The 22,891-nt window shown below is 34.9% G+C and overlaps 3 protein-coding genes and 1 pseudogene across 3 annotated transcripts; 2 read left to right on the top strand and 2 right to left on the bottom strand.

Annotated features, from left to right (window-relative positions):
• The first annotated feature begins 1,766 nt into the window (after positions 1 to 1,766).
• On the top strand, positions 1,767 to 5,210 carry LOC109011791 (uncharacterized membrane protein At4g09580-like). The gene is made up of 4 exons (XM_035693662.1): positions 1,767 to 2,271; positions 2,986 to 3,256; positions 3,344 to 3,514; positions 4,682 to 5,210. Exons 1-4 carry the CDS (start codon positions 2,012 to 2,014, stop codon positions 4,811 to 4,813), a joined length of 834 nt encoding a protein of 277 aa, XP_035549555.1. The 5' UTR covers positions 1,767 to 2,011; the 3' UTR covers positions 4,814 to 5,210.
• Positions 5,211 to 7,012: 1,802 nt separating this feature from the next.
• Positions 7,013 to 9,834, bottom strand: LOC109011809 (annotated as a pseudogene).
• A 2,782-nt stretch (positions 9,835 to 12,616) lies between these two features.
• On the bottom strand, positions 12,617 to 19,514 carry LOC109011806 (calcium-dependent protein kinase 11-like). The gene is made up of 7 exons (XM_018993145.2): positions 18,644 to 19,514; positions 16,477 to 16,620; positions 16,164 to 16,316; positions 15,928 to 16,043; positions 14,348 to 14,515; positions 14,017 to 14,241; positions 12,617 to 13,022 (listed from the first exon to the last, which is right to left on the bottom strand). The coding sequence occupies exons 1-7, from the start codon at positions 19,197 to 19,199 to the stop codon at positions 12,882 to 12,884; spliced, it is 1,503 nt and encodes a 500-aa protein (XP_018848690.1). The 5' UTR covers positions 19,200 to 19,514; the 3' UTR covers positions 12,617 to 12,881.
• A 1,624-nt stretch (positions 19,515 to 21,138) lies between these two features.
• LOC109011808 (glutathione S-transferase U9-like) lies at positions 21,139 to 22,254 on the top strand. Its single transcript, XM_018993146.2, has 2 exons — positions 21,139 to 21,533; positions 21,698 to 22,254. The coding sequence occupies exons 1-2, from the start codon at positions 21,213 to 21,215 to the stop codon at positions 22,064 to 22,066; spliced, it is 690 nt and encodes a 229-aa protein (XP_018848691.2). The 5' UTR covers positions 21,139 to 21,212; the 3' UTR covers positions 22,067 to 22,254.
• The last annotated feature ends 637 nt before the right edge of the window (positions 22,255 to 22,891 follow it).

Below are 22,891 nucleotides of genomic sequence, written 5' to 3'. Positions count from 1 at the left end.
TCTTCTTCATGTAGTCCGAGTCCTCTACGCATTAAAGAATGACGAATCTCTTCCCACCCATTTCCGTTTGAGTTGAGCTCTGTCACCGTCTGGGTCAAGCACCATCAGGGATGAGTGTGGGGTCGAGATCTTCATTTGGGTTGGGATGGAGTGGAAAAAGTAAGGAGAGGCATGGAAAACAAAGGAGTGAGAGAGACACGGGTGGGGTGTATGGAAATCGAGTGCATGCAAATGTATAATAAACAGCTTAGAGCATTGGCATTGGATTAGCCAAATGCCTTTTCATCTTTAAATTTAGTAAACATCATCTATATTTACTCCACATTGAATTAGCTAAATTGTTTTCATCCAAACTATAAGCTACAGTAAATCTATTCTTCTTTTCAAATATGAAAAGAACTATATCAAGTCTAAAAGTATTTTTTAAGATTATTATATTATAGATATGATATTTTTATTCATATGAGATTTTACTATCTATATATATATGAGATTATTATATTATAGATTGTTAAATTGTGAAAATAAAAATGAATATGATTTGTTGGAAGTTATTAAAGATTATGAAAATAAAATAAAAATTAATAAAAAAATATAAATAATAAAAAATAATAATATTTTATTATTATAGAGAGTGTAATGACTAATCCAATGTAGACTTCAAGTTTTGAATGATTAGTTAAAGGTGAAAAAGTTATATATTAGTTAAAATTTCAAAAATATGATAGCCAATCCAATGCTAATGCTCTTAGGTGGTGATGGGCTATTGGACGACTGTTTGTTAAAGGTGAAAAAGTTATATATTAGTTAGGTAGTGATCTCAGCTCATCTCAACTCAACTCAGCTCATCTCAGCTCATCTCAACTCATCTCACTACTATTCAGCAACTTTAACTCATAAATCTCACTACTATTCACAACTCATCTCATTATTATTCACAATCCATCTCAGCTCATCTCAGCTCATCTCAAATCATTTTCGAATCCAAACGTCTGTGGGAGCAGCGGGACCGCTCCCTAGGCATTCTTTTGTTGCCAGTTAGAGTTGTCTTTCTAATATTGTCACTAAATTTGGAGGCAAAGAGCTGAAGGATATATAGTAAGTTAATCTTGTCAGCTTGTTTGCGGTTGCATTACGGTAGTAAAATGTTCGTAATAATCTCAAAAACTTGATAAAATTAAGTTGTCTTATTATTATATATCAAAGTTTTTAATTTTAAAAAAATACGTTTCAAATAATTTTTTATATAATTTATAATTTTTATATTATTTTTAAACAAATATAACATATTTAAAAATATTTTAGACAAATAGTTACCAGATACTAAATAAATTTTTAATAATAAAATTTATTATTTAAACTCTACAACTAAAAATCTTAAAAGTAAAAGCTATGTTAAATATTATATACATATATTTTCACTACCTTCTCATTTTTATTGCAATTGACGTGATATTATTTATTAATTTATTTAAAAAATAAGAATAAATATAAGATTTCGTTGCAATAAAATAAAAGAGTAGAATTATTTAAAATTATTTTATATTTTTTATATGACATAATTTAAAATATAAAATATAAAAGAAATAATCTAGTTTATAACATGATAAGTAATAACTAATTATGTGAGGAAGGTTTTTGGTTTTTTGAAGTGCGGAGGTTTTTCAAATTCATGGAAAAATATAATTAGTTTTGAGGCTCTCCGACAACAATAAAACAAAAAAAAAAGAAAAAGAAAAGAAAAAAGAACTAAATAGAACTTTCTCTTCCGGTTCCTCGTTCTCGGTCAAACCTGCACAGAAACGCGGCACTAACATTAATAAGCGTTTTTCCCCCAAATTTCTTTGGATTTTAGTAGTAAATTGTATACATGAATTTTCAACTTTGATCTCGATTTGATGCGTTTCTCCAGCCCTTCTCACGCCAAAGCCTCACAGTCCTCTCGGTCTACGGTAGTGGTTGTGGTGGCGGTGCAGTTCTTCCCGTTCGGAGGAACGCACTGAAAGTTTCAATGGCGGCTCCTCGGAATCTGATGGGCGACAACGGGCGGCTGTCGAGAGACGAAGAGAACGGCCTCGGAGAGGACGATTCGCCGACTGGCAAGAAGCCCAAATCGGAGAGATTCACCTTGTCTCGCTGGGAGTTCGTCGCCGCCATCGGCATCTTCGTCATCTTTTCCACCGGACTCTTCTGCATCTACTTGACCATGCCCGCCGCAGAATACGGAAAACTCAAGCTGCCTCGCAGCGTTTCGGATCTTCGTTTGCTCAAGTGCGTTCCCTTTTCGATTTGTTCCTTTCATTTCTCTTTTCTTTTGACAATATTAACTTTTTGTTCATGTAATTTTTCTTTTTCCTCGAGTTTTTTTTAGGTAACGCGCATTCTATAGACATACATACTGAGATGTGTTGCATGACCTGTTACAACGTATAAGTGGGATAGGGCTCGTGCATATGGTGGCACGCTAGTGATCAATTTCTTCTTTGGGAACCGTTTGGGGAATGCGAGAACGCCATTAAATGATTATCCCCATTTGTTACATAAGAGATTACAATCCCTTCTAGTTACGTGGTAAATTGGGGTTCGGAGTTGAATTTGATTATGACGTTATATCGTGTAGATCTCTAGAAGGTAGTTCCTATGGGTAGATTTATGTTTACTATCTCTATTCAGCTGCCCATCAGTGGTTCCTATGGGTAGATTTATGTATATCATCTTTACTCGCTGCCATCACGTAAGAGTTTGTGCGTTGGCCCCGAGAAATCATGGCTTCTGTGATGCAAATTCCATTCATTTAATTTCGTTACATTTCCTTCATATATACCGCATTATGATCCAAAAATAGTTGTATGCACTCTATTCGTCTGTAAACGTCAACTTTTGGTATTACTGGCTTGCTATATCATTTGGGCGTCTTTGTTTGCTTTCATGTTTTAACTGCATTATGCATTTCTTGAACTATACTTATTTCGAATTTTGCTTCAGAGATCATCTGGCATCGTATGCTAAGGATTACCCGGCTCAATTTATGCTGGGTTACTGCTCCATATACATCTTCATGCAGACATTCATGATTCCTGGAACAATTTTCCTGTCTTTGCTAGCTGGAGCTCTTTTTGGTGTTATAAGAGGTCTTCTCTTAGTTGTTTTTAATGCTACAGCTGGAGCATCGTGCTGCTTCTTTTTGTCCAAGTTAATTGGCAAGCCTATTGTTAGTTGGTTGTGGGATGAAAGGTTGAGATTCTTCCAATCAGAGGTATATCTTCTTGTTGTTTTTTTGTTTGTGATAAGTTAATTTGTCGTATCCTAAAATTACCATTAACCTGAACTTTCATGGAATCAGATAGCTAAGCGTAGAGATAAGCTGCTGAATTACATGCTTTTTCTGAGGATAACTCCAACATTGCCCAACCTTTTCATCAATTTGGCATCTCCGATTGTTGATATACCATTTCATGTTTTCTTTCTGGCTACTTTGATTGGTCTTATTCCGGCATCCTACATCATAGTCAGAGTAAGTCCCTTTCTTCCCCCTCTTAGATTGGAGTTATTATTTGAGATGACACATGTTGTTTCCTTCTGATTATTTAATGTATGTGAACTTTTTACTGTTGCCTTTGTATTGATTATTTGTCATTTTTTCTTGTGTTATTTGCTTCTTTCTGGTTGGTCTTACCGTCATGCAATGCTGGACATATCGGTTAGATTTAAAGAAGGCTCCCCTTAATGAACTGATAAGAAAACCTTCGCTGCATCTCACGATTAAGCTATATTTTTAGAGGTTTAGAGAAATAGGCATGATTTGGTAGTGGCATGGAGAGTTCTCTATTTTTGTTTTATATCCATTGTCTAGAGTTGGGAGGGTGCTTTTTATACACATGTTGGCCTAGACTTCTCTATTGTGAGGCACTCTTTAAATTTATACTATTGGGGATGTCTCTTTAAGTTTATACTGAAGTTCTGATTAAGAAGTCTTTTAGTGGACCAGTTGTTGCCTAACAAGTGCTGAATATGTAAACCTGGAATTAGGGTAGCTAATAACACTCCTTTTCATTGTTCATTATTCTCAATCTATTTTTGCCTCAACTCATTCAAACAAAACCACATGCCGAAGTGGCTGGATCTTTTTTTATCAGTAAATAAGAATTTTATTGATAATAGGTGAGGCCAAGTAGACTGGACATATACAAGAGCCGAAGTGGTTGGATTTTTTTTTTTTTCCCAACCAGAACCTCATCTTTGAACTTGAACCTTATACATAGGGGATAACCATTTAAGAATGGAATGGAGGACATTACATTCAGTTGAAATTTTCCTTTTGCTTTACGTGCTCCCCGTATCCTCCCCACATCAAGGAAGGGATGAATATACTCGTAATCTGAAGCTTTTTCCTACAGTCTATTGTCAGTCTTTTTTTCTTTTCTTTTTTGATGCATCGTTGGATTACTATGGTTGTTTTTTTTTTAACTGTTTTCGTCAATTGACCTTTTTTGGAATTTTATAATTGATCTTATTTCTTGGTATTTCTCTCCATTGCTACGGGCTTAGTAGATTCTGTATATATTTTATTAGTTCTTCCTGTAGATTAAATTGTTTACATATAATCAATACTTTTATCTTAAACTAATCAATAAAATTGTGTTTTTTTTGTCATTTTATCAATTACCTCATTTTTATATAGGCTGGCCTAGCACTTGGGGATCTAAAGTCAGTCAAGGATCTTTATGATTTCAAAACCCTGTCTGTTCTTTTTCTGATTGGTTTCATCTTCATTTGTCCTACCCTTCTGAAAAGGAAGAAAATCTATGAGTGAAGTTCCCTTACAAGGCCTCCTCCCATTCTTCGATTCAAGTTTGAAGAGGAAGCAAACCTGAGAATGTTGGTGGGCCCCTCCCATCTTCTTGTCTAAGGCATTTTGTTAGCATTTAGATTATATTGTGAACTCTAACAATGAATTAGGATGATTAGGGCAATAACTTGATATCCAAAGTGAAAAATGTTAAATGAAAAGGGAATTTGGTATAGGCTCCAAAAGTTCAGTTTTTTTCCCACAGGATTAGTCATTATGGAGTCATTTAGCGTTTGGAAAGATGTGTGTAAACTATTCTTCTAGTGCTTAAGAGCATGTAATTTGCACAGACGAAGGGAATTGAAATGGTCCTGTATCGTTGATTTTTGTTTCAGTAACAAAATACTACAGTTCACAGTTAGTCACTGCATGCATTGTCAAATGTAATCAAGCAGAATACCAAGTACAGAAACATTTGAAAGTTAAGCGAAATTATCCCACAAAAAATTCTGGGAATTGATAATTTCACTTTCCCAAGATCAAATTGACTATTAAAGTGCAAATTACCGAGGAGAGTCGGACAAAATAAATAAATTCAGAAGCCAAACCAAAATCAATAGAGTGATCTGGACTTGAGATTCTAGCATTTACCTCTTTTTTTTTATCAAGGCTCGTGCATTGAGATGCTCAACATGAGTTTAACATTTAGGCTCCGTTTGGAACTTGGATTGAGTTCAACTTAATTTTAAGTTAAGTCTAACATCTAAATACTCAATTCTTAAATTACTAAATTTTATCTCAATTCAAAACTTCTTAACATGTGAAACTCAACTTTTTTCAATTCAACACATTTTTATACGCGAGACCCACAATCTATTTCAACTCTTATAAATATATTTAAATTCATCTTAACATCCAATCATATCTTTAGTTTTAATCTTCTTAGAAAAAAGGAAGTTGAGTTACTCTTTGCGGTCAACCATGTAAGCAGCCTCAGCCTGGGAGTCGGGTGTGGGACTTTACGAGGTACATAAGTGTCATTTTGACATCAAATCTCTCTCTTCTACAGCCTTGATGGTGCAGAGCAGATTGGAGATAGGAACCAAGAACACAATTTAAAGTAGAAGCATTTTGTTGACGTCTCACCAACAAAGAATTTCGCCAATTCAATATTGTTGGAGTCACAATAATATCAAGCACATAGTCTCTCTGCACAAAAAGATAGCAGTAAACTAACCAAAAAACTTAGAATAATATTTCTCTGAATTGTTTTGTTTTTGAGTTAGCTTTGGAGTGCTCTGTTTATCACAAGTAGGAGTTGGGAGTCCTAGACTGTTTAGGAGTTGGAGTTTTAGCTTGATTTGGTTTAGTTTCTATATCTACATCGTCAAACCATTGCAGACTTTTTGTGCAGAGAGACTACGTGCTTGATATTGGTGTGACTCCAACAATATTGAATTGGTGAAAGTTGAAACTCTAAGGCTCGGTTTGGATACACAACCATCTTGTCCCATCTCATATCATCACCATAACTTTTTCAAACTTCTATACAAAATATAATAAATAATTCAACCTTTTCAAATCTCAAAATAAAAATAATATTAAAAAATTATATTCTAATAATATTTTATTAAACTTTCAACAAAATATCGCATCTTATCTCATCTAAATTGCATAACCAAACGAGGCCTAATTCTTTGTTTGTTGGTGAGACGTCAACAAGCTGCTTCAATTTCTGTGCTCCAGAACCCCTGGTTCCTGTTTCCAATCTGTTGTGCACCACTCTAGGGGCAATCTGATAATGAGACAACATTATAAGGAGATAAAACTTGGAAAGTATGCCCATTGATACCCATTCCAATTCCCCCGTGGAGGATAGTTGTCCTGACTTCTTTATTGAAGTAAAATCAGCATATCTTAATAAAGGGTTTTTAGAATGTTGATTCGAGGGCTGGTTTAATGGAAACCTTAGCATGGCACTAGCAGATTGGAGGAAATTTCACTTAACATGGGTCTTGCTCCATGCTTGGTTCAATGTCGCCACTGGGGGACACTCTTGCCTTCGTAGTTGACAGTGTAGATGGAACTCTTGAGTCTTGGCCATCCCTGCTTTGCATATTAATTTACAAATGGTCCATGGCATAAATAAAAAATGGTAAATAATGAATGGTGTAGTAAATGATTATATAACAAAAAACAATGCATCAGACAGGATTTTCACAATGCATTCTAATTGAGCAATTCATTTTGGCACAAAGTAACTTTTATAATCCATTGCTGGAGTTAGTTCCCTACCGAGGAAATTACATACATATCGGAGAACAAAACCTTCACAAAAGCATTCAGATGTCAATAATCAGTACTGTACTCGCCAAGAAATCCTATGATTCAAGTGTAACAGCTGGATAGTCCTGATAGTCTGTGATGCCTGTTATGCGTATCCTTGTATTTGGCTGCATTATAAGTAACAATGAAATCACCATAACAGGATTAGCAAACACAAAAAATGAGTCAAATTGTATTATTATTATTTTTGGGAAGTACAGATCTAAAATAACACAGCCGAGTCATAAGAGTTGGACTATTGCTCTCTATCTGTGGATTGCAGCTAGGATGGAAGTACCAAAATGGGTAGGTTAATGGAACAAATCTTTCTAGCAGGCAACATTACTCAAGCTGACCACATAAATCTCCACCTGGATGTATGCTAACCACCATGGAGCAGAAATTGTGGGTCAATTCTGTCAACTAAGCCCACAAAAAAGGAAAAGCAAAGAATAATGCAATCAAGCTTTAGAAGTCAGAAATGTGCAAGTGATGTCTCCATGTAAAGCATCTGAAGGCTAAGCGGTTCCATATTATTGAGCGAGAGGATTTTATAATCACCCTCATCGCTTGGCTGAAGAAGCAGATTCAGATAGATAGGAAAATTGTTCAAGGATGAGACTCTGAGCTTAGAAAGAAACATTAAAGTTGTTTATTCTTTTATGAAGGGATAGAAAGAAATAGAAAGGGTAATATTTTGGGAAAAAAGGGTAATATTTTGGGAAAGGGCGAAGCCTACAACCCTGTATGGGTAATGATATACCATGCAGTAACTTTCTTTTAAAACTTTTTTTTTTGTGCCAAACACTTAAAAAAATAAAAGTAGTTGCTTTATGCATTCACCAGAATTGCATCCATGCACTTAACCATTTAGAGTGGCCAGTTTATCATTAATGATATGAGTAAACCATGAAACATACTTGTCGATGACCAATGTTTCTTCGATAGTTTTTCTTCTTCTTATATTTGAAGACAATTACTTTGGGATCTAAACCCTGCATTAAAAACGTGGAGGTCACATACAGAGGAAGTAGATGAAAATAATCATAATGCCAAAATAATATATATCAGGACGTGGTGAACAACCTGCTCTTCAACTACAGCATGCACAGCAGCGTTAGTCACCACTGGTTTTCCAATGTAGGTACTTGTTCTGGTTCCGATGAGCAACACCTTGTTCAAGATAATCTGCGCAAGCATCAAAGTTCAAACAGCTTAATTTAGGCAATCTTAAGAGTAGTTACGGTTTGTTAAGTGTTTTTATTAAGTACTGACTCAGAATAACTAAATTTCCAAAGAGTTAAAATTATTCTCATTTCTATGCGCTTAGAATTTGAATTTGTGCCCTATTTTAGACAACTCCACATTTCAAATGAAAACTTTGCCTTGTGTAAAATTATCTTATGTATTTATGCAGACTCAATTAATATTTACTATTTAAAATTACCCAGATATCTGTTGATTAGGGAAGTAAATAATATGTTGTTTGATGCTAGAGCATCCACATCATTGAGATTGTATTGGCAAGCTAATAAATCAAATGGTAAATTGAAACCGTAGCTGAGAATTTACCCTTTTCGGATAAGAAAGAAACTTTGATATTGGAACGAAAGTTTAGCCAAAAAATCAACAAACTCTTCTAAAAGAAATAAGTAAATTGAGAGATAAAGGACAATCCGCACAAAGGGGGACCGTTGAGTTCACGGCCTTCAAATAAGAAAATAGGTTGATGAGTGATATAGCTTTTTGACAAGTGCACAGACATAACGATTTCAAAAAATAAACAATAATAATCAAGAACATATTGGAAAAACTTACAGAAAGAAAGGGAAAAAATGGAATACATGCCTTATCGTTGACATTAGCGCCCTTAAGCCTTTGAGTATAGATAAACCGCCCAGGAAAAACAATGTATTGGCGTGATCCTATCTAAACAAGGTGGAAAAACAACATCCACGACCAAAGAATATAGATAGCATTAGTTTGTGTGATATGAACAGCCTTAAAGTATTTTAAAGACAAGAATAATAATCAGAATATCACCGGCAATTCCAAAATTATAGTAAAGAAAAGATAAAACAAGTGTTCAGACGCATACAAGCTATCGAAATTATTACTAGGAGAACACGATATAACATCCGAGAAATATGTGAAACGGCGAGCATTATCTGGATAAACACAGAATTACTCCAAAAACCATAAATATCAGCGGAAACCATTAAATGGATCACCTCAAAAACGCTCGAAGTATGCAAAGAGCTTGTGTCTTGGTTTTGCATTTACTCACCATAACCACAGCGAACACTTCCTCTCGCTTGGGGACTTGAACTGGGGAGGTTTGGACGAGTTCCGCGGCTTCGGGTTCCGGTGAACCGGATTCAGACTCAAGCACGGCTGCCTCGGATTCTGAGGACTTGGGGAGAAGTGGAAATGTACGCGAAGAAGAAGAAGAAGAGAGAGAGAGAGGTTGAGGGAAGAGGGGGAGAGAGACCTGAGATTGCAATTGATAGAGAAAGAGAAAGTCGGGGAAGGGTATTGCTTTGTAGAGATTCTGCAGTGGGTTGGGAGAGAGGAACATAAGGAAAGGGTTGCAGAGGCAGAGGCCATTGCTCGAAAAATACAAATTCCTGGCACTTTCTTCTTCACACAGCTCTGCCACTTTTCTTTCTCACTCTGCTCGTCACCATGCCCTTCCTGGGAATTAGGTCTATCCTATCCGTTTCCGTTCATTAATGACCAATACACCCTTCAAATTGTATTGGATTGTGAATAGTAGAAAGAATTTTGTATTGGAATTTGATGAGAATTTTATGTATATCATTGTTATGATTTGTAAGAGCATTATTGTTGGATTAATTAAAGTTAAAGAATAGTTTTGATAAATTTAAAAAAAGTTTAACTTTTAATTATTTCATTTACATAAATCTTCACATTGAAATAATTATTTTTTTATTATATAATAATAAAATAATATAATATGAATTTAATTTTAGTTATTCACATTAAATCTCTAAATTAGATTATACATTTATTCATTATAGGATAATGAATAATTATTAATTTCAAAAATATTTAATTTATTTAATTATTAATTTATTTAATTTTATCATATTTTATTATTCTACTTATTATATGTTAATTAATAATCATGTTCTTATTAAATTAATATATTACTAAATCAAATTAATATAATAATTGTGATAAAATATGTGATAGAAAGAAAGGGAGAGGGAAATAATGAATAAAATATGTATTTGATGTATGTACAGTAACCTTTAAATTTGGAAAAACTTTTAAAAGTCACTGTAGTTAAATTCTAAATATTTGGAATTTGACTAATTCAATATGAAGCATATTTTACTCTTTAATAGCTAAATACTCATTGGATTAGTTAAAGGATTTAGTTTTTAGCCAATCCAATGAGAGTGCTCTAAATAGTAGTGAGGTAGTTTGAGTTAAATATTTTTTAAGTTTTGAAAAGAGAAAAAGTTGAATAAAAACTATTATAAAATTAAAATATTATTAGAATATTATTTTTTAATATTATTTTTATTTTAAAATTTGATAAAGTTATATATATTTTTAAATTTGGAAAAATAGTAATTATTAATTTAAAAAAGTTGTAATTATTAGTTAAAAGTGTTTGAATTTGAGTGATGTTTAAAAATGAAATGAGATGTGATGTGATAGGATGAGAATTATTTTCAAACATCTCATAAATTCTTAACGTAGTATCTTTCTCGAAACCTTCATTATCTAACCAATGATCATTAATCTGAATGATTCCTAGTCTAGTTTAAGGTTGTGTTTGGTTGTTTGAATGAACTCAATCCATTCCAAACTAATTATTCATGTAATTCACTATTTTTTCAACTTCCTATAAAAAAAATTAAACTCATCTTAACTTATTTCATACATTCAAACATATATATACATCAACCTATTTACATTCAAACAAATCTCAATGTGATCCATAAAATATTATTATTCACATATCAACTTAGATAATTTAAAATCACTTCAACATCCAAATGCAACTTAATTCGCATGTCTCCGTTTCTTTTTTAACGAAAAAAGAGAATGAACTCCTCTAAAAAATATTTTAGAGAAATATTTTAATCACAAAAAGATTTTATAAAAATAAATTTATAAACTGATGTAATTTGATGAAGTGCGTCAGATTATAAAATTATTTTTATTGTGAAATTGATTTAACGGATCACATAAAACCACAACTTATAAATTTGCTCTCGTGAAATTGTTGCAGCACTTCTCAATATTTTATGGACATATATATATATATATATATATATATATGTGTGTGTGTGTATGTGTACATACAAACTAACATAAGAAAAAACTAGTTAATTAGCATATGTTTTCAATAATGAATGCCGGTGGGCCTCTTGGATAACGTAGCAATGTAATGTGGAGCTGCATCTAGCAACAAAGGCATTGGTGCCATATGCATTGATAAAAAGACAAATTCACCTATAAAATAAATGATCATGCGAGATAAAAGGATAAGTCAGTCCCAGCCAAAAGGGTTACAGGCGTGGAAGGGTGTGAATTCTAAAGATAAATGATGTGAAGTATAGAGATATATTGTGTCAATGGTGTGAGTGCAGAGTTCAAGTAACCACTTTTTAGTGAGGAGGGGCAGCCAATGTAGCTTCTCCTCTGAGCGTAACCATAAGGGCGCTCACTCCTTATAGCATATTCAATTTGAGCCATAGCTACCGATCCTGGGTGGAGTAATCCGTCACTGCAATCCCACTAAGATACTATTAGCATGTGGAGTCTAAAGATATCTTGCGTCAATGGTGTGAGTGCAGAATTCAAGTAACCACTTTTTAGTGAGGAGGGGCGGCCAATGTAGCTTCTCCTCTAAGCATGACCATAAGGGCGCTCACTCCTTACAACATATTTGGTTTGAACCATAGCTACTGATCCTGGATGGAGTAGCCCGTCACTGTAATCCCACCAAGATACTAGTAGCATGCAAAGGCTTCCAAGGCTTTGGTTCACAAGTTATACTAATACAATCAATTTTGAACCTATGACCTCAGACAAGAGAGAGAAGACCAATCCTTTAGCTTTTGCCAACTGGGCTACCACCTTGGTGGTAGTTCAAGTAACCACTTATGCATCATAATGGTTGTTCATGTCATTAATCATAATCGTTGCTACAGAAACTTGCTTTGCTACACATCTCACCTTTTCAAAAACTGTTTTTGGGTCCCAAATAATTCGTACATTTCACCGATCAATGGATGGATGTTAAAAAAAGATAGGTTTTGTTAAAACCATTGTTGAGTTCTAAAAGACAAACTAATGTTGTAAAAAAAAATTTGTCAAAAAAAACAAAAACAGAGCCTGAGGTTACACAACAACGTAGCATCAAAACCCATGTTGGTACATACGTTGAACATCAATTTCGATGAAGCTGCTTCTTGAATTTCAGCAGACAACCATGTATGTAGTAGCACTTCGATCTCTGACTGCAGGTAAAATGATCAGAAAACTGGAGGACTACCAGATCCTGATAGCTTTTTGTTGTTCATGTAACTCTTGGTTATGTTGTAAACAAGATTCCAAATGACTTTCGGTTTGGGTATTAGTTAACCCTGCTGTTCTGTCTACTCAATCGCTTGGCTTTTTCATAGAAAATTCTTCTCACCCAAAGAGAAAAAAAGGGAGCTGCTGCTGCAGACTACAATTAACATAAATAATTCCTTTTGAAACTACAAAGGTAAATTGATTTTGGTTAATCTTGGGTTGTCGCTTTTACACCAAAGGCGTCAGCCAAATTAAAGGTCAAATTGCTTCTCATTGTTCTGCTCCTCCCAACTCCTCCATCTCCCGTCCTCATCATTGCTGCAAACTCCCCAAAATCTATACGGCCATCCTGGAAAAGTGATAAAGGTTAGTATAAAAGTTTTTATGTAATATGAGTATTTTATGTTCTGATCTATTCAATTCAATATAAATTAGGAGTCATGAATATAACGTAATAATGTAAAGAGTTCAAGGTAGGGTAGTCGTTGTAAGAATATCATCAAGTGGGGATACTTCACGTTAAATTTACATCAACACCATGGTTGCAAGGAAAAAAGGAATCATTAATCTACTTCAACAGTGCTGTGGCCTCTAGTGACAGAAATACTTACTGCCGGTGAGAAAGCAACAAGTCACTGGAAAAAAAAAAAATCAATTCCAACTATTTTCTATAAGAAAATGTGAAACAGAAAAAAAATAATTTAGATATTCTCATGCACAGTGCAAGGGGGGTGAGACCTGCACGCATTACACCTGCGCATTGGTTTGCTACCATTATGCCCTTCTGAGGCTAGGCTAGACTACAACTTGAACTGTTTTAAGGGAGAGCCTGCAGATATCCTGCACTCATTCCCACGTCATGGGCTTGTCTAGGCACTTGCTGGATAACCCAGCAGGTAAGGTGGCACTCTGGTTACACCTAGGTAGGTAAAGAGACTCTCCGGTTACCCCTTCCTACGCTGTTTTCCTAGAAAAAAAATCTGCAAATATCAAATTGCATCCTTGCTGATTTAATAAAACAATTCTAAGCATATGAAGCAATCCTGGAATTTTAGATCAGGTGAAGATTTCTACTAGTAAAGGCACAGCCGTTGATCCCACAAGAAACTGCAATAACATATATTTTTTTAATGATGCCAAGATAATTTCTGAGCAAAAGAAACTCTGGAATCAAAGAAATCAAAGTGAAGAGATTTCATACTTTAAAGAGGCATGAAATAATAGATAAGTAATGATGATGATCTTTATTGAGGATACACATTAGGTTAACCATGAACGGCCTAAGAATTTTGAATGGGAAGAAAGTTTTAATATGAAGAATGAATGTAACCAGAGACGCTTACGTTGTCTTGATCAATTTCTTTGATCATGTCATCTAGATGGACATCACCTAGACCAAACTCTTTGCAAGCTTGTTGAAGCTCATCAATGGTGATGTAACCACTACTATCTTTGTCAAAATAGGAGAACGCTGCTATCAGATTTTCCTCTCTCTCCATCTTATTCACGTGCAAAGTAGCAGCCAGAAACTCACCATAGTCTATTGATCCACTGTTGTCTATATCAGCCTGCCAAACCAATTCATTTACATTATAACAAATAATATATTAAATAAAGTGGAATAAGTGTGAAACTAAGTTATTGTCTAGTCAGGGTTTATGACAATCAATTTACCGCTTCCATCAGAGACTTGATCTCAGATTCCATTAGTTCAGTGCCCACTCTTTTCAAACCCTCTTTAAGCTCCTCAAATGTTATAGTCCCACTATTGTCCGTGTCAATCATTTTGAACAACTCTTTCAGACCACCAATTTCTTCCTCTGAAAGTCTTTCTGCTATGACCTGAAAATGAGATTTTCCAAATCAAAAATGAACGAATTGATTACATAGATACTGAGACAAATAAGAAGTGGCCACTAAGAAACAGAATTGTAAATATTAATAATACAAAGGGCGGTGCAAAGTGTGGAAACTGCCTTCATATTCATGTCACTGGACACACAAAAAATAAACAAGAGCATTTTCATAACTTTGACACACTTCAGTCCCGAAGGAAACAAGTTAATATCTAACTCATCTATATTTCATACAGGTGTGAGAAAAAATTATATGGTAAAAATGAATGCTGGATAGATAAATGGAGAAACGGGCTCCTGATAGGGAGCGACAAGTGGCATAAAAAGACTCATTCAGCAGACTTGATAAGTTGGGACTAAATTACGTACTTTGACATGTGTATTATGATACTTTTTCTGTGATGCATAGATTTGGTCATCCAATTTTGATGTTATGCGGGTTGAAAGGGAAGTCTTTCCAGAAGTGTATGGGATTGCGCGGGCATAGGATGCCTCAATAGTTGATCTTTTGGAGTTTTCCAGTGGCTCTCCCCAATGGAAGGTCAGCTTTTCCAGAGCAGTACAAGAATGGTATGTTGATGTCTTCTCAAAGTTTCTTAGTCTATTTTACTCCACAAGAGTGAGAATTGGAGAAGGTGATCAAGTCCTTTGGTGCCCTTCTCAAAAAGGGAAACTCACTGTTCATTCATTCTACCAAGCCCTCACTATCCAAGACACTAACCCATTTCCTTGGAGAAATATATTGGAAGACAAAGGCACCTAAAAGCAGCTTTCTTTGTTTGGACTGTTTTCTTAGGAAAGATCTTTATCATTGATAACCTAAAGAAACATTGGATCATTGTGGTGGACTGATGTTGTATGTGCAAAAAGGATGGTGAAACTATATATCATCTACTACTATAGTCTACTAGGAGATTGCGAAGGACCTTACTTATGTGGTAGAGTGGGTTTAGCATGGGTGAGGCCTAGAAGGTTGGTTGACTTTCTAGCTAGCTAGAGGGGTGTGATAAAAAAATTGTAGCATTATAGAAGATGGTTCTTATTTGCATATTGTGGAGCATTTGGAGGGAAAGAACAATACAAATTTCAAAGGTCGTGAGTGGAGAATAGACGAACTTAAAACTTTCTTTTTTTAACTCTTGGTTCCTCTAGGCAATTGTGATAGACTTTAATGGACTAAGTGCTCATGATTTTCTTGTATCAGAAGTTAGTCCTACTTAAATGTATCTTTTGTATATGTCCTGTATACATGGGCTATGCTTACTGCTTTCACTAATAAAACTCTTGATTACTTAAAGAAAGAAAGTTCAGTTTTTGATCATTTGATAATATATTTTGAGACAGAAATCCTTTTGAAAATGTAAATGGAATAAGTATTGTGGGGGAAAAGAAATATACCCGCAAAGCCATCTTTTTAAGTTTATTCATTGCTGAGAACTGCTTCAGCCGTGACAAAACTGCAGAACCCAGAGGTTTGTCTGGAGCAACTGTGTCATCTACAATCCATGGGTGACCTGCGCACAAACTTTGTCGTTATTGCTTACTCAGATACAAGAGCACTAGAAAATCTAGGACATCAGATACTTCTATTTCTACAAGCAGCGCACCAAGTATATCATGAATGAAAAACTCACATAGCACTTCATGGGCAGAGATTCTTTTTGTTGGGTCCCTCTCAAGCATCTTTCTGATCAAATCTTTTGCACTTTCTGAAATGCTAGGCCATGGTGCAGATTCAAAGTCTAATTTTCCTTGTAAAATCTGTCTAAAGATTCCTGTTTCAGTTTCTGCAAGTAATTGGACAAAATAGGTACAACTCAGGTATAATTGTCACATTAGGACCAGGGAATGGGGTGTTGCACTAATGGATGCAAAGTAAAGTACAACTGTCAGCAATATAGCCACAACTAAAAAGTATAAAATATCTTAGCTCATCAAGATGACTACCAGCCCAAAAAGGTGGAACTCCACTTAGTAAGATGTATAGGATAACACCAGCACTCCATACATCTGCTTCAGGTCCATAATGCTTTTTCAAAACCTCAGGTGCAACGTAATAAGGACTTCCAACTACATCATGAAAAGCTTCTCCTGGAAGAAAACAGTAACATTAGTGAAAGTAACCAGCAATTCACATCGAAACAAGACCATTTGAAGACCAGCCTGCCATCTGAGAATCGTGGAAAATCACAATGTTGCATAGAAGTACATAAAATTGAAGACTTAAGTCTGAAATTGTTTCAGTGGGCTCTGTTTTGAATATTTTGGATTTGGCTAATATCTTGGGGTGTAAGGTAGCCTCATTACCTATGAGATATCTTGGTCTTTCCTTTGGGCGCTCCTCACAAATCTTTGATGATTTGGGAGGGTGTGATCGAGAAGATTGAGAGGAGATTGACTGGTTCGAAAAAGCTATATTTGTCTGATCTTCCTATGTATTTCCTTTCTCTTTTTCCTTTGCCTGCAGGGGTGGCTAATAGAATAGAGAGGATTTTTCGAAATTTTTTGTGGGGAGGTAATGGGGAGGAAAGAAAGTTTCACTTGCTTAGTTGTAATAAGGTTTGCTCACTGGTTTCTTGTGGAGGATTAGGGGTGCAAAATTTGAGGCTCTTCAACAAAGCTCTTCTCGGGAAATGGCTTTGGAGGTATCATCTTTAGAGGGATGCATTATGAAGAAATATTGTTGATGTTAAATGTTAAAGGATGTGGGGGAGTTGGTGTTCCAACAAAGTTAGAGGAGTGTATGGGGTGGGTTTGTGGAAGTCTATTTGGATGGGTTGGGGGGAATTTGTCAATCATTTTAAATACAAGGTGGGTGATGGGACAAGGATTAATTTTTGGCATGATATTTGGGTGTGGGAATTAAGCTCTAAAGAATGTTTATCCCTCCCTCTTTAGGATTGCTAGAGATCAAGAAGCTGCAGTGGCTGAGTCCTTTATTTTTTAAAATAATAATCTTCAATGGAATGTCAATTTATTAGAAATGTGCATGACTGGGAAGTGAATGTCGTCTATAAAGATTGTTCAGGGAAGGGAAGGATAGTCTGCTGTGGATTCATTAAATACCCCTGGAAATGCATTTGGAGATCTAAGGTGCCTAGTAAGGTGGCATATTTCTGTTGGTTGGTATCCCCTGAAAAAATTTTGACCATGGATAATTTGAGAAAGAGTGGATTATTTGTCGCGGATTGGTGCTTCATGTGTAAGAAAGATGGTGAATCTGTTGACCATCTATTTCTTCATTGTGAGGTGGCTAAGACTTTGTGGAATGAGATTTTTGGTAGGACTGGTATTGCTTGGGTGATGTCTAAGCAAGTGGTGGATCTTTTTGCATGTTGGCAAGGTTTTAAGGGGAGACATCGCATCATTGCCATATGGAAGATGATTCATTAGTGTTTGATGTGGTGCTTATGGTTGGAAAGAAATGGGTGGCGCTTTGAAGATAGAAAATGCTCGATGAGAGAACTTAGAGAGTTTTCCTTTAGTACTTTGTGCATTTGGGCTAAGGCTCTTGTATTGAATGGAGATAATCTTCATGATTTGCCTTTAGCCTTCTCTAGTCCCTAGCTTGTATTTAGGTGCGCTTGTATACTACTTGGGCTATGCCTACTTACTTATTAATAAAAATTCTCTTACTACTTATCAAAAAAAAAAATTGAAGACTTCAATCAGTGAGGTAACCCATTGGTTTTGGCATCATTATACTATTCGCCAGACTGTTTATTTCCGCCACATGTACTCATGCCAATGGCTATAGTCCAGTCTAACAAGTTTAGCAAACCCCCGCCTGAAGATCCCCAAAAAAAAAAAATTATATGGGAGAAATATCGAAACAACTTCCAGATGTAGACAGTAAATTAGCACAGATATCATCTCAGTAAGCAATCAAGAAACGTTTAACTACTACATTTAATAAAAATCTACAGGTCCACTTCAACATCCATCGGAACCACGACAGAATAGTTTAAAAATCCACCAAATTCATAAACAATGAAGAGAGAACGCAAACTGAAAAGTACCTATCAACCGCCGGGGTAGCCAAAGAAAGGCAAAGAAATACAAACCACCACTTCCAACGAAAACCAAGAAAAACGAAGGAAACCCAGAAACCAACCTGGCTTGTAGAATATAGACAAGCCGAAATCGGTGGTCTTGAGCTTGGCATCGTCACCAGGACTATCAAACAAGAAATTCTCGGGCTTGAGATCCCTATGCATGACCCCAAGGGAGTGGCAAGACTCCACCACTCCAACAATAGTCTTTATGAGCTTCACCGCCTCTCTCTCACTGTAATGCCCTTTCTGCACAATCCTATCAAACAACTCTCCCCCAGCGCACAACTCCATAACTAAGTGAACGAACACCGAGTCCTCATAAGTCCCTTCGATCCGTACCACATGTGGGTGCTCAGAGAGGTGGTGCATGATCTGAATCTCCCTCCAAACATCGTCGTAGTCTTCCTTGCATAGGAGTTTTCTCTTGGGGATAGACTTACAGGCGTAGTGGGCATCCGTGGACTTGTGGGTACAGAGGTAGGTGGTCCCAAACTGACCTTGGCCCAGCTTCTTCCCAATAAGGTAATGTTCTCTCAGCCTTGGGGTCTGATAAGGCAACACCGTGGTCGCAGGCTTTGTAGTCGTCGATTGTGATGCCGTGCTCTGCTTCTTCATGGCCCCAGCCTCTTATTTTTGTCTCTTTATTTTCTACTTCTCTCAGACTTGGATCCCCCACCTCTCTCTATTTTCGTGACACTGTTTCTTCGATTCGCTCTTTCTTTTTTGCAATTCTTGATTCTGAATCAAAGAAAAGGTGAAAAGAAAAAGACTGTTGTTTACACCAGTTTTCTCTAATGGCGTCGGTCGCTATCCCGACTAACGCAATGCTTTTCCTACCTCCGTATTCTTCTTTCTTTATAAAAAGACTCTGAATTTTTTAGTCAAAAAGAAGGAAGATGGTGGGAATTTGAGACGTAAATCTGGGGGCTGGTTTTATTGGTGGGAGAGGGGCGGAGGACAGGACATATCCAGGATGAAAGATAGAGTGGGCCACCCCCATTATTACACAAACAAACATATAGAGAAGAATAATGATAACTTATTATCCTACTATTATTATTTTAACATTTTTATTTTTTTATTAATTTTTCTAATTTTTTTTAATATTTTTAATCATTAAAAAAATATATAATTTATAATTACTTCTTTAACTATTAAATAAAAAATAATAATAAATGAGTGATAAGAAATAATATCATATTATATATATATATATTATAAATACAAAATATTTTCTTAGAAAAATAGATTAAAGACTTTTTTTTATGATTATTTATCTTTAAGTATTTTTATAAATAGGATTTAGGAGAGATATATCCATGATCTTCGATTTTAAAGTGTTTAATATGATATTGTTTTTGGAAAGTAGGCTTTAACCTTAAATAGTGAGATACTTTTATTTCTTTTAATTACAAAAATAAATTAAGATAAATAATTATAAGGAATTTTGATCTAAAAGTAATATATATTTATCTATACATATAAAATAAAACTACTGCATAAATACATGACGGTTGACGTCTTCAAGCAATTTATAAGCTAGGGTTGACAATTATATAATTGAGTATGGAAAAAAACAATTATTCCCGCAATTTTGTATAAGGAAAATACTATGGGTCTCGATCGACAATGGATCTGATTTTTTTTTACTTAATATTTAAGGAAATGTTTAATATTAAAAAAGAAGTATTTTTTTAATGATGTTATAATTTTTTTTAAATGTTTAAAAGAATTAAAAAAATGCATGAAAAATAAAGAAAAACTACGCTTATCGGGACCATTATCTGTACATTGTGTCGAACCGTAGCACTACCCTTTGCATAAAGCCTTTTTTGTTAGGATCATGATTCATGCTACCTTATTGTTTTTTCTTCCCTTTGAATAAATAATGAATTAACTTTGATAATTGGATTATTGGTTTGGATAGTGAGATGTGATGATATAGTTTTAGATGAGTTAAATAAAATATTATTATAATATTATTTTTTTAAAAATTGAATTGTTTATTATATTTTGTGTGAAAATTTGAAAAAATTGTAACAATGAGATGATATGAAACCATCTCTGAATCCAAACAGGGAATTCAACTTTCACATGGATTAATGAATTAATTATCCCATGCATGCCGTGTTAGAAGACTATATAATATGATCAGTTAATATTTAGTACTTTTTAAATGCAAAAGGATATATGTGTGTGTCATGTGTGTATATATAATATTGTGTGTGTGTGTGTATATATATATGAACATGGTTGGACCCAATTACCCAAACATTCTTGGAAAACAAGATTCATGATTTGGTCAATGAGAATTTGGGATAGCTTCAAATAAATGGAACAATTTTAAGACATATATATATAATATATATACACCACTTGAAGAACTAAAAGGGTACTTGCATTAATTTCCTTTTCATTAATTATAATTTATGGGTAGGCTGAAGTAATCCATGACGAATGAGTACTTGTATTTTAATATTCATTGATTTTCTTTGTCCCCAAGAAAGTTTGACAATCAAATGCAAGGTTGAAGTTTACCAGCAAGTGCTAGATATAAAGCTTGATCAAGTGCGACGTTGGACTTCAGTATCCAATATTTAAGAGAAATTAAGCAAAAAGAGAGATCAGATGGCTGAGGAAAACAAAGTTACGGTGCATGGATTATGGCTTAGTTCCTACGTTAAGAGGGTGGAGTTGGCCCTCAAAATCAAAGGCATTCCTTATGAGTATGTGGAAGAAGACATCAAGAACAAATCCCCACAGCTTCTGAAGTACAATCCCGTTCACAAAATGGTTCCTATCCTTGTTCATAATGGAAAACCCATTGTTGAGTCGTCTGTCATCCTTGAATATATTGATGAAACCTGGAAAAATGGTCCTCCACTTTTTCCACGAGATCCCTATGAAAGAGCACAAGTTCGCTTTTGGGCTAGCTTTGTCGAGCAACAGGTCAGATTGATTGATATATTCTAGCAACCTTAAATTCCAGCCCTTTTTACATATATAGATGTTTGCATCTTTATTTAATTTGTGTCGAAGTTTCGCTCACCCGATCCATACTAATTACAAGCTTTCTGTTCAAGAACTAATGCTTGTAGCTGCTTGCCATGCAGTTGTTTGAGACAATGATCTCGGTAATGAAATCCGAAGGAGAAGCACAACAGAAAGTCACCAAGGAACTGCTTGATAAATTAAAGGTGTTCGAAGAGGGAATTAAGAAGATTTTTCCAGAGGGGATTCCATCCTCCATTAACCACGAGAGCGTAGGACTCCTGGACATTATGGTTGTATCCTGCTTCGGCCCTCATGAGGTTCAGGAAGAAGTCCTTGGTTTTAAGTTTATAGACACAGAAAAGACTCCATTGTTATTTTCTTGGCTGAAAGCTCTGCGTGAGATACCTGCGGTGAAAGAGGCAACGCCCCCTCATGAAAAGCTGGTGGAAGCTCTCAAATATCTCAGACAACTTTCCCTCAATAAATAGCAGTTGGATCTGTGTCGTATTAAGCTTATTAAATAAGTGAGAGCAATATTGGGTTGGGTAGGGTTGTCAGGTTTTGCTGGTCATTGCTCTTCATCCAATAATCTTTATGTTATAATAAGGTGCGCGCATGGCTACTAATAAATTTGGGTTCCATATCAATACAACATTTGCTAGCAAGTTTATGTTCATTTCACCTGATGATATATATTATTTGTTTATATATATATATATATATATATATCTAATTCACTAGATATAATCAAATGGAAAGGAAAAGAGTACTAGAATTATCAATGTTTAAGAATTAGGAGAGTTATGGTAGCATATCTTCTTAGCATACAAAATCATGATCTTTAGAGCCATTTTGGAGAACAGATAATGTATGGTTCGAAGAAATAAAGACCACTCACAAAATGCCCTTAAAAAATAGAGCAATATTACTTACAGTTTCTATTTGAAAATTGCATTGCAAGTCTAGTTAATTTTATTTTTAAATTTTTTCAAAATTACAATAATATCTTTATTAAAATAATAATTTTTTCTATTTAATGAAAGGTTTGCATATTCAGTCTCCATTTGAGAACTGCAAATAAAATTTTTCTAAAAAATATTATAGTTGCAAGTAATGAAACGTCACCCTTTAGATTTAGATGGCTTAATTTAGCAATATTTGCCACCAATCTTGTCATCTTGATGCAAATGAGTAATGCTATTCATCAACTACTATTTATTTTCACACCCTACATTTATATATAAATATATATATATATATATTTTTCCCGTGTGGGAGTGTTTTTCTTAAGATGTGTGATGTGGAGTAATAAA

Source organism: Juglans regia, chromosome 8 (assembly GCF_001411555.2).
Source record: "Juglans regia cultivar Chandler chromosome 8, Walnut 2.0, whole genome shotgun sequence".
NCBI lineage: Eukaryota > Viridiplantae > Streptophyta > Magnoliopsida > Fagales > Juglandaceae > Juglans > Juglans regia.
The sequence above is the reverse complement of the archived record's forward strand: the minus strand, read 5'-3'. Positions and strand labels throughout refer to the sequence as shown.

Bases quoted from the DNA above. Each gene is read 5' to 3' on its own strand.
- LOC109011808 (XM_018993146.2), top strand. From the start codon at position 21,213: ATGGCTGAGGAAAACAAAGTTACGGTGCATGGATTATGGCTTAGTTCC. The intron at 21,534-21,697 runs GTCAGATTGATT...CTTGCCATGCAG, and splicing joins CTAGCTTTGTCGAGCAACAG to TTGTTTGAGACAATGATCTC.
- LOC109011806 (XM_018993145.2), bottom strand. From the start codon at position 19,199: ATGAAGAAGCAGAGCACGGCATCACAATCGACGACTACAAAGCCTGCG. The intron at 16,044-16,163 runs GTGAGTTTTTCA...GTTTGTGCGCAG, and splicing joins CTCTGCCCATGAAGTGCTAT to GTCACCCATGGATTGTAGAT. The intron at 14,242-14,347 runs GTAAATTGATTG...TTGGTTTGGCAG, and splicing joins TCAAGTCTCTGATGGAAGCG to GCTGATATAGACAACAGTGG.
- LOC109011791 (XM_035693662.1), top strand. From the start codon at position 2,012: ATGGCGGCTCCTCGGAATCTGATGGGCGACAACGGGCGGCTGTCGAGA. The intron at 2,272-2,985 runs GTGCGTTCCCTT...ATTTTGCTTCAG, and splicing joins TCGGATCTTCGTTTGCTCAA to AGATCATCTGGCATCGTATG. The intron at 3,257-3,343 runs GTATATCTTCTT...TCATGGAATCAG, and splicing joins TGAGATTCTTCCAATCAGAG to ATAGCTAAGCGTAGAGATAA.